Source organism: Planococcus citri, chromosome 3, assembly GCF_950023065.1.
Source record: "Planococcus citri chromosome 3, ihPlaCitr1.1, whole genome shotgun sequence".
Lineage (NCBI taxonomy): Eukaryota > Metazoa > Arthropoda > Insecta > Hemiptera > Pseudococcidae > Planococcus > Planococcus citri.
Window position 1 is genome coordinate 53,125,884 of NC_088679.1, and position 12,302 is coordinate 53,138,185.

The window sequence follows — 12,302 nt, forward strand, 5'->3', positions numbered from 1 at the left end:
TTGTAGGCAGCTTCATTTTTTTCATTAGGATTCGTAAAATGCAAGTAGAATTTTTTCTCGAAAATTCGATTAATATAACAATTTGTTTTGAAATTCGCGTGTAAAGGTTTTCTTATTTATGCACGAATGAGCAATTTCACGCTATTATAAAAGCGATATCTGTTTCGCGAGCGAAATACAAGCGAATGTGGCGGCGCGTACCGAAAAGCCGAATAGGAAAATACACCAGCAGCGATATCTGAAAGTACCCGAACATAAATCAAGTAAAATCGGAAACTAATAATTTACGATATATTTTTCACGTACTGCGTATAGTGTAGTTAACGAAAAAAAAGAAGGAAAAAAATGGCTAAAAAGAAGAACAGTTTTTTCATAATAAATTTTTTACTACGCGAGAAAAATTTTCCAGTGCAATGTTTTATCGTTGCGTCGGCTTTGTTTCTCAGTATAATGATAACGGAAATGTAATAGCGTTACTATGTTCGAGTATAGACGAACACCGTATGTGTCGAATTTTGAATGATATATTACTGCGAACTAATGATTGAAACAATACGCTCGGAATAGGTACATATGACAGATATAACGTGACGTGTCGAATAAAAAGGAGACATTTTCGAAATGTGATACGCTACGTAAGTTATATTTTCAAGCAGGTTTAAAAATAGCTGGATATTACAGGTGATTGTTCGGTAATTTTTTTGAAAAACGTGGAGAAGTAAAAACAAGAAGTGAGTGGAGTATTTTTGGATCTCCAAACGATTTGATGAAAATTACACCCCCCCCCCTTTGACGCTAGTGTTACCTACATTTTCCCAAGTGGCTTTGAAATCAGATACCTATGTTTCCGTTTTGCTGTATTGAATTGTATGTAGGTAGGTACCTAGAGTAGGAAAAATGAATTATTGGACTGCGTTCGATTAAATGAGCAATGAACCAACTGTAGGTACCTTAAAAATACATATAATATGTTCCACTTCCATCACTACCATGTTAATAATTGAAAACTAAATGCCAACATCACATCAGGTCTCATTCGTGAAATAATTCCCAGGATATTTTTACATTTTGTGCATTTTCAACCTATGTAGTCGTAATAAGTAATTAAGTAGATACAAATATTCAGATTGCCGCAAGTTATCAGCAATTCTACATTCCAAATCAAAATTATTTTTCAATCACATAAATCATGTTTTTGAGCAGTTTAAACGTTCATCAAGTTTTCATATGCCATATTATTATGTTTTCAAGCATCATCATAAACTATAATGCCTATAGTTACATTCGTTGAATTTATCATCGAAAATTCGTCGTATTTTTTCCTCTACGAAATACTAATATTTTACTCGCCTAATGATATGATTTGAAAAGGATAATACGATGAATTTTTACGCCAATTTTTTTCCGCCAAAACAGCTCGTTTTCTTTTTTCTCTCTTTTTTTAGAACAACCAGTGCGTGTGACGGAAAATCAACCGACCAATTGGTGAAATATTTCACCCTCTGATTCGATATCCAACTTTCGAGTAGAACTGTAAAGTCTAGTGGTAGTGGATCGTAAATTAGGCGTAATAATGAAGACGTGGCACTTGAAAAACCTCGCTGCAATAAATTACTCGTTCGCTTCAAGAAATTCAAGCGTTCGTTTTCTTTTAAAATTATAATTATATTTTCTAGGCAATTTCTGACCTGGCCAGTTTCTTTTGATATCCAATTACGACTTTCTTTTTTGCTTTTTTCCTCTCACAAAAAATTGGATTAGGTTAAATGATTTTCCATTTTTTTTTTCAATTTTATTTATCAATAATGTAATTACCTACTTACGTACTATCTACATTAATTGTAGTTGAAATGTAATAACTCAATTACTCGTAACTCCTACACAGAAAAACAAAACGGTGGCACGAGAAAGTTTTAAAAATATACTCGAACTTACTACTTAATTTTTGCGACATCTTCACAATACATAATTATTTGATTGTTTATTTAAAAAGTGAAGCATCTAATGAGAAGTGTTACAAGAAATTAATCTCATCATAAATCATTGATTTTTTTGTACCTAATGAAATAATTCAAGGAGAAAGATGGAGAGTGAAAAAAATGAATGAAATTTTAATCTCACACGACCACGTTGTAATATAAAATCTAATACACCGCGATTCCCACCTGGTATCTAGCAAGCTTGTAAATTTTTCATAACCATTAAAAATTCATAGTCTACGATGGCCCGGTGTATACTCGTAGTATACGCAGGTACGTGAACCTCGAGCCTGACGTGTACTGTACCTTTAAATCGAGTTTTATGCAGACCGACGAAAAATATATAAAATTTAACGCGACTGCCAAGTGGTCAAGAAAACCCGCAAAAGTACACCAGATTACCAATAAAGCCGTGTTAAAATCCATTTCGCTTGCAGGTAATTAACATTAATTTCGCATCGTATAAATACGAAGATAGTTCCATATGATAATAAAATATGGCAAGGGTTATGCTAATGTATTTCATAATTAAATTACGTTCAACGAATATAGAAACTACCACAAAATACTTTTCTATTATAAACGCCACCCAAACACGTTATACTCGTATAGTATACATACCTACGCGAATCGCAATTTCTGGACCTTTTTGTTTGACACGCGTTCGCTTATTAATTAGTCGCGTGTGAAGGGCCAGCTGGGCAGTGGTTGGTGCGTCTACTTAACTTTATAATGCTTATAAATTACGAAATATGAAACTTTTTGAAGAAAAATTCGACCCATTGGTAAGAAACAGTACACATCTAATGATTTTCTTGGAACTTTTTTTTTTTCTTCAAAAATTGAATGTAAGTAAATTTTATTAAGAGACCTAAAACTGTTTTATAAAGATTTCATTCCATCCCCTTTCCACACAACTCGTTGAAAGGTCAAAAATTTCCTAGCTAAAAAGAAATTTTCCGGGGATGTTTTAATCAAACAATAATTTATTTTCTGACGATTTTTCGTTCTTAAAGCCGCTTAATGTTATAACGTTTGTCCCAGCCCAATTTAATAACATAAAGCAACTTGTAACAAAAACCGATTGAAAAAAATTGTAACAAAAACCGATTGAAAAAAAGGATTTTTTTTTGTTAAAAATTTTTACATGATTAGTTTTTTACTAAATACCTATGTAGTCATTGAACTAAAATTTTGCAAAAATTATGAGAAAAAGGGTTAAAAATAGGTTTAAATTTCAAAAAGTTACTAAAAAAGTAGGTTAGTATTAAAAATGATGTCAATCAGAAAAAAGTCTGAAATTTCAGAAAAATTAGGCAAAAACAGGGTGAAAAAGGGTTAATATTTAAAATTATATAAAAATGGGAAAAACTCATTAAATCAGGTAAAAATTATAACATTATCCGATGCTCCAATCACAATAACTGATGGGATTTCTATGTAATAAGTTGCTTGTATACAAGATTGGGACTGAACGATTTTAATAACATTAAGCAACTTGTATATTTATAATATTACCCATCATAATAAGCTGCATTTACCGTATAAGTAGTTTTTGTGATGTATTCTTTGATGATTTTTATTTCTAACTCACAGCGAATTTGCGAGTTTTGTAGGAAGCAGAGCTGAAAATGGTTATGCTACCCGCTAACTGGTATCTGGGTAAAATACTAGTTAACCCACTAGTACCTGGTACTGAGCTTTGACTATATATACATGGACTGCTATCTTCCACTTCGCCGGTGAAGCCGAAGTAATAGAGGCACTAGATTGGAAGCATCGAAAATTTTCATGCGCGCGCAGGAATCCGAACCACTCTCCTACCTTCCAATCACCGTAAACCTCGCAGCAACGAACACCCTCCCACGTTCCAACAACCGCAACGCTCGTTGCAACGAAATCTCGCGCATGCTCAGATGAACCCATGTCCTGATCTAGTACCTCTATTGCTTTGGCTTCACGATTCCCTTCAATCTCCATATGAGATAGCAGTCCATGTATATATAGTCAAAGGTACTGAGTTGATTTGGGTAATGGATAGTAGTGTATAGCAGGCACAACACAATTGTTTTCGCACTTGGTCTGCGCACGCACCCCAAAACTTGACAGTGTGTAATTGTAAGTGGGAGGAGTTACATTTTGGCACCTGTTGTACTCGTAGGTGTGTGTGATTGAGGTTTGACAGTGATTGTTGGCAATGATGACGTCATGCTGATACAGGCCCTATGCATACAACATGCTACCAGCTATGATGTGAAACAGTGTGAAACTTTTTCAACTCACTAGTCACTACCAGCTACTAGCAAGCAGTGGGAATTTACAGTACAGGTACAGTAGTTACCTGCTGGTAGCGAGTACTGTTTTCAACTCTGGTAAGAAGCAAGGACTCTCAGGACAGTAGCACAATGCAGATTTAAACCAGAGTTGTACATTCGTTAACTGTGGTTTAACTAAAATGCAGTGTAGCGCAATGGACGATTAAACTTTTTTTACAGCTTAAACCAGGTTTTACTTGACTCCTCAATTTTTGGAGGTTAACCTAGGATTAACAAATCTGTGCGTGTTCATTGGTTGTTTCAAGTTGTGTGATTACTGATTATTTTGCAAATTGAAACCGATAATTTCAAATAATACCAACTTTTGACAAAGACTAAGTATAATTACTTACATTGAATGACAAAAAAAAAAGAATAATATTGTTGAATGTAAAATTTCGAGTCCCTCGGTGGTGTAGTAGGTAGAGCCGCGGACCTCCATTCACGAGGTACCCGGTTCAAACCCAGCTACAGAGGCAAGCTTGTGTGTGTAATTAAAAAATCTTTCATGCAATTATCAACATTACACGCCAAGTACCGGGGGACTACCAGTTTAGCCGAGCTAACAGATAATGCACGCCATCTGTTAGCAGAATCAAAAAGCTGAAACTGGTTCGAGCGTCTATAGAGGTCAACACTGAGGAGCTCAGGGTCTCTAAACTACCCGGCTAGCTCCAAGGTGCTTGTGTAGATGTCACTAGAAAGCAACGGGAAACTACTAGTGGAAGCTCGAAACAACGTCGATTCCCCAGAATAATCGCAGTGGCAATAGGCATTCACCTCACCCTGTAAGGGTGCCACATTAATGCGATTTCCAATGTCCTGTAAAGGACAAGGAACCACGACGACGACGACGAAAATTTCGAATCACATCACCACCAAACTGAAAAATTTGATGACAGTTGTTCAAAATTGGACATTTTACCTCAAACAAATTAATTTCCTGCAGCAAAAAAATTAAATCTAGTCAACTATTTGTTTGAGAATATTTATTTTTTTTAATTTATTCAAAAATTAGAACTTTGATAGTGTTAAGTAGAGTATTCTTCCACTGTGAATGCTCAAATTTGATTTACAGTTGATGAGTATGAGAATATTTTTTTTACTGAAATGGGGTGAAGAGGAGGTGTGAAGTCCCCCACAGTAAAAATCATTTCAGCTGCCCTTTATTTTGCAATTTTTTCAAAATTAAAAATGGACCATTTTCAGCAATTTAAGTACGCTTTTTAGAAAAAAAAAAACAAATGAAAATTCATATTTAATTACTTAGTAAAAAATATGATGGAGATCATCTTCAAAGTAGGTAGTAGCAATTCCCACAAACTGAATATCGCCATAAGGCTTTTGACGTATTGCGGGTTGCATATCGGTTTGCCTGAACTTTATCGGTTTGGTGGGCATTCTTATCAGTGAGTATCAAAATTTCATATTTTGAGCAATTTTCACAAGGTGTTTTTGAAATGTATAGCTTTCGTTTAGTTTTTTCTTCAATTTTAAACACTGTTAAACCCTGTAATAGAAAAATATCCTCTCTTCGTCGAATTTTAAAGAAGTTGATAAAACGTCTTTGAACCTCGACAAAGAGGGGATCTTTTTCCATCACAGGATTTAACAGTGTTTAAAATTGAAGGGAAAACTAAATAAAAGCTATAAATTTCAAAAACATCTTGTGAAAATTGCTCAAAATATGAAATTTTGATACTCACTGATAAGAATGCCCACCAAACCGATAAAGTTCAGGCAAACCGATATGCAACCCGCAATACGTCAAAAGCCTTATTTTCAATCATTCCGGAGCCTACTGTGCGATTTTTGATTTCTCTAGAATTTTTAAAATTTCCTGCAAAAGGCAGGGAAATTAATTTTGGCTACTAAAAATGAAATTGTGGTTTATTATCGAACTAATGTATTTTGAAGAATTTATTGCTTGAGCCAATTTCCACTGAAGAATGCTGGTAAAAAAGCGCTCTCGAGGTGTCTATGTACTTGGAAATTTGCTCGAATGAGGGCGAGTCCTTTAAACAGATCGAGAATAAGCCACAACTTGATTTTAAGCAGTCTAATTTGATTTCCACGCCTTCTGGAGGAATCAAAAATCGTGCTGAAGGCTCCATCTAATTTTTGGATGCATCCTCAACTCAGCTTCGCCCCTCTGTGATAGACTATCAGTATGGAGAATAATTTGGGTTAGGTAAGCGACCAAAAGAATTGTGAGCAGCTGTAATTCAAAAAATATTCAATTTTGGTCATATTTCAACTGCTGTGGTGTTTTGAAGGTCACTTTTGACATCAATAAAGATAAATGTATTTGCAGGCCACACATTTTTCAAAAAAAAAAAAATGTGTGATTGGGCGATTGCTACTTCCGGAACCTGTTTTGCAGTCGGTCTGCCTTTCTGGCTTCTTAAGGTTATCGACTTGTCTGTCTAATCTCTCAGGGTCGTCTGTCTGTATGTCAGGCCTTTTAAGATCGTCTATCCACTTGTCTGGTTCACCAAGGTAACTAACTTTGATCTGTGATCATCCACACCATGTCTTCAGTCTGATCCGAACCACGCCTGAGCTCTAAGCCAAGATCTTCCGCAGCCTGACTCCCAGATTTGGTCCGATATGTCTGTATTTTGTCGCCACCGACCACTCGAATTCGAACTCCAACGGTCGAATTTTTCATCTCCTGACACCCGAATACGGTCAGATTCATTTTTGATCTGACCCAGTCTGATCATTACTGCTTCCCTATCACCCAAAGGGTAGGTAATATGTTCTTGTATGCACATAAAAACAGTGAAATGAAAACAAATCAAGTAAGCCTTAAATCACTGCAAAGCCTTAACGCGCGAATTGATTTAAGCCAGATTTTTAAACTTCCATTTCCTAAATATCTATACATAGCATGTATAACTATACCTACATGATTTATAATATGATATGGTACCATATTTTGAACGTAGGGAACCTCTTTTATTTTGCGTTAAAACCCGGAGGAAATTTTCGATGTAACGTGAGGTTTTTTTTTTTGTAATTGAATAAAATTTATATGATGACCCTGCCATATACGGAAACGTATTGATTCTAGAATACGATACTTACCCATATAGTACGTACTCGTATGTGTATGAAAACATGAAAATGTTTACATTGGGTCGTAAATACTCGTACATAGAAAATTACAAAGGCTAGATATACCTATTCGTACATTTGCATAGGATAAAAATATGTAAATTTTTTTAATTTATAAAACGACTCGTTGAGAGATTCTTTTTTTATGATTACTTAATTCGCGATTTCATTGTATGTACCTACGCACGTGAATGTAGAGACTAAGAAGAATGTACGTACTTACGACCAACAGCAAGGCGGTGGTGCGGCAAATCGTTGCATAAAAAAGGTAATTTGAATTTTTTTTCGCATTCTAATGCATTTAGTAGTTTACGTTGGCGTCCATAAAGGACCTCATTTCTAAATGATGAAAGTTTGAAGTTACGTTTGATGTAACTTGTTTAAAAACTTGGTGGTGAAGTTTTTGAAAAAAAAAATGTCTTTATTTTGTTTACTCGTCGACGACCATCTGTTAAATAACTTAGCGGGTAAATTACGAGCGTTTTCTAATGTGTTTTTCTACCTTTATTTCTTTCTATTTTTTTGTTTTCATCTTTAGGGTAGTTAAACGTAGGTATATCTGATTTACGTGTGAAGTTTCTGTTGTAGTAGGTAGGTACCATTACAGGTTTTATATGCGCTGAATTCAAGGGTATGTGTTTCATTCATTAGTTATTCCGTTTTACATTGACGTAATTAAAGTGTAAAAGTTGTAACGATTGTTTGAAACATCAGGCTAAATTATAGCTAAACGATAAACCTTTTATGTAAATGACAAATCCGCTATATACTCGCAATTTTATATACGATAACGAACAAAATTTCAAAATTGCTCTATATCAATTGTGAAACAAATAATAACTTACATTTAGGTAATGCAAAAGTTTGTTGATGAAATATTTGGAATTCTGTTTGAAAATTTTCAACATTCTAGCTGCTGTAAAGTTTACAAAGCTCGCGGTTACACGGGTAATAATATATTCTTTTTTTTTAACGCCGACATTTTTCATTCTTGCGTATTCAATTGTCGCGGTAAATATGCAAATTTTCAGATAAATTACGTTCAGATTTATATTATTAATTACAACCGCACTATCAGTTAATAATAAACACATTATTTTGGTCAACGATAGCGAGCGTCGAAGTGTTAATTATGATGAAAAGAATGCAAGTAGGTAGAGTGAATAATAATCTAGCTGAGAGGTAGATAAAAGGGAATTTCGCTTTTTTTTTTAAATTAAAATTTTGGGTTTTTACCAGAGGAAGCAATTTTTGCCGTTCAAACGGGATTTTCACAGGTTTTGAATTTTTTGAAATTGTCCAAATGGTTCGTTTATTAGGTATGCTAGAAAACCGCAGCCCATCCCTATATTATTTTTGAATTATAATCACGTTTATAGGTCCTATTTTGATATAAATGCAGAAAAAAATATAGTAGGTAAGTTATTTTTAGAGCCCATTATGTTTTAAAAATGTTATAGGTACTAGGTACATAAAATGTCTGAAAATAGGAACACTTTTTGTTGTTCATCTCGAAAAAAGCCTTCAACACACGAGAATATGACTATAACAAGAAAAACATCCCGAGAGTTGCAAAAAATACCATTAAATCTCAAAATATGCAATTCTTGGAGTTGAATAGCTGCTCAATTGTACATTTTAGAGATTTTATGGAATTTTTTTATGACCAATCTTAAAATGCACTTTTTCTCGTGACAAAAGTGGGTCTAAAAATGTGTTAATTAAGTATTAGAATACGACCAAAAAGCAACCCTCATAACCAAAATTTCAGCCACTCAAATTGATTGTTAAATCTTTAGTGATTTTTTGAAAATCCTGCAAAATTGACCATTTTTAGCAATCAATCTACCTATGTTTTTTTTAAAAAATGTATGTAAGTAACTCTATAACTACATTTTAAAAAATCAAAACTTTCTCTCCGTAGGAAAATTTTTGAAATTTGCATTAAAAAATGTATCTTGTGTTCCCCTCCTCCCCCCCCCCCCAACATCAACATTTTGAGCCCTACTGATAAGTACCTATCAACTCTTCACATCGAATCTCACCGGTTTTGAGACGTAATAAAGCCTCCAACAAAATTTTCGATTTTCTCCAGATTTTTAAAATTTCTCCAGAAGGCATTAAAATTGATTTGAGCAGCTAGAAATCAAGTTTGTGTCCTATTCTAAACTTGTTCAATGAGCTCATCTACATTCGAGCCAATTTCCGGGCGGAAACTTATTGACTGTGTTTTTTTGATCAGCATATTTATTCTTCATAAGGATAAATATTCAAAAAAATCAAAATGTCTCTCTCCGTAGGAAAACTCTTGAAATTTGCACGAATAAGTGTAAATTGTGCCTCCCTCCCATTTCACCATTTCGAGCCCTTCTGGAGCTTTCAGCGTGATTATAGATTTCTCCAGAACTCATAAATTTCTCAAAAAATCCGGATATTAGAATGACCCACAACTCGATTTATATCGACCCAAATCAATTTTTGCACCTTCTGGAGAAATTCTGGAAAACTCAAAAATCGTGTTGGAGGCTCCAGCATGGTCGGACATGACGGAATTCAGTTTGAGAGCTAGTTGATGTGTCATTTTCAGGATCAATTTTCACAATTTTTACTGAATAAATCGTACCTATCCTATACTTATTTCTGTTCAAAAAAAATCGATTTTGGTTTTTCAACAACTTGTTAAAAACCAAAAAATCAACTTAGTTAGGCAGCTGAAATTCTGCTCGAGGGTTCCAAATCATGTTTTTCCCAAAAATCACGATTCCATTCAAATCGGAGGCACACGCCTTGAGAGGTTCCCTCGCTGGAATTTATCGTAGCTGCCAAATTGTACATTTATCAAAAAAAAAATCCCAAAAAGTACTCGATTTTTACAAATAGAGGCTTACTTACGTCAAAATTGATCCTCTAAATATAATTCGTGATTCAAATGTGAGCAATTTATTCTGGTAATCTTATTTTCCCATTAATTTGTGCGCTTTGAAGCACTCTAAAAAAATTTAAATCACCGTTGGTTCCTCAATGGGCGAACCATTCAGATAATTTATCTATATTATAATAGGCACATACTGTTATTTCAATCACAGATCACGATTACCTAGTTTCAATAAAACAAAATCAAGCATACTAGCTATAATGAAAAATCATAATTCATCAAAGAAAATCCCCTCGCATTCAATCCGCCAGGAATTCACAGCTCACTCGATTCTTTCATACTAAAAGGTAGGCAGGCACCGGTAAGCATAAAAGTGCGAAACAATAAGCACCCCTAAACCATTACTCTTCATCCAAACTTTAGTCGCGGACGAAAAATTACACCACGAAATAGCGACGAGAACACGAATACACCCAAAAACCCATGTTAATATTTCAAACGTTTAACAACACAATTAAAAAGGTTTTCGCATACCACTTCTCATCGCTTGTCAGAAAATTACAAATTTCGTTGATCAATGCGCAAATAAATATTTCGTCAAGTGCATCCGCGTTCATTTACAGCATATCTAGGGTTGATAATTATTACCGTAATGATATGTTTTGTGCGTTAGTCCTCTCGCTTATTAGTCGAGTCAGTGATTAAAAGCTGCTCATTTCAGATTATTCGTTCCTTTTACTACTGTCGACCTTTTGGTTTCATTTTTCAAATTAATAAACACATTATATTTTTCGCCTTTCTTGACACGAAATTAATCCAATAATAACGCACTTTGTACCCACTTAACGCGTTCGAAATTTTAATGTTACGAAGAGAAAAATTATCTAAAATATTCATACCTATATACCTCGCTTTGGTGGGAAAATATTTACTTTTCATTTTAAACGTAGGTAAGTATATAACGACGACAACATCGCACGTTAACACGAATTTTTTTGAGGGGAAAAATAATAATTTATACGAAAAGAATTTATAACTTTTACCATCGTCACGTCGAGATATATTCACATTAAAAATATATATCATATTTAGGAAGTTACTTACCTAGAATTGGCTTTATGTACGTTGAAATCCTTGAACGTTATTTCGACAATTTCTTTAGCATCGGCGACAAAGGTATAAAGTAAACAGTCGATCGAAGGAGGATACGGGTACGGATAATCTGGGCTGTTGAATGTTCCAAATTCTTTACCGAATGTTTTCGTATACGTTAAGCATTCGCAACCTGAGAAAAAAACGCGCAAAATGTAATACAACTGTTTTATTTTTATTTCATTTTTATTATAATTCGGATCCGCGTTCGGATAAAAAAACAGAAGGTATAAACGAGGCCTTTTCGCAGAATAATCCGCATGGTTTTAGTCAAATTGTAGAAACAAATATCGAATTTTGTCTTATTTTTTCGTTCTCGCTCCGAAATAGTTTTCGGACAGGGTTCTAGCGCAGTATAATATGGAGAAGAAAAACATACCTTACGTACGCGAAAATTTGTGAAAAAATTCATCGCCTTAGGAAGAAGTCATCGCGAATACCATATGGGTATATTTTCCGGATACAAATATTCGTGCTTTATTTTATTACGTATAAACTTTCGGATGAAATGCCTTCTCCCGAGAGAATGTTTATTTAGAATAAAAAATTACTATACCCGACGATTTACTATCTTTGATTCCCCTAGGAGTTCAATTTTTATTCGTCAAAAATGAGCTGAAAAGCTGCCATATGATAAATATCGTATAGCTGGTATAAAAAACCTTTCGACAATACGAACGAATAAATATACCTAGTTCATCTTCGACATAACTTGATTTTAATTCACACGTGAAAAATAATCAAAGTTTTTTTTTCACGTAGGTTGTACGTACGTACGAAAGTGGATGCATAGAAAAATAGGTACCTATATGTATAGAACATCTACCTACCTACTTCATAAACAAGCAGGCTTATCGTAAT

The 12,302-nt window shown here is 34.3% G+C and overlaps 1 protein-coding gene across 3 annotated transcripts in view; it reads right to left on the minus strand.

Annotated features, from left to right (window-relative positions):
- Positions 1 to 12,302, minus strand: part of LOC135840474 (suppressor of lurcher protein 1-like) — a 275,632-nt gene that overhangs the window by 71,542 nt on the left and 191,788 nt on the right. For all 3 annotated transcript variants that reach the window (XM_065357040.1, XM_065357041.1, XM_065357039.1), the window contains one exon: positions 11,394 to 11,574. In XM_065357040.1, coding sequence (XP_065213112.1) covers positions 11,394 to 11,574 — 181 coding nt within the window. The remainder of the gene's footprint in view (positions 1 to 11,393; positions 11,575 to 12,302) is intronic.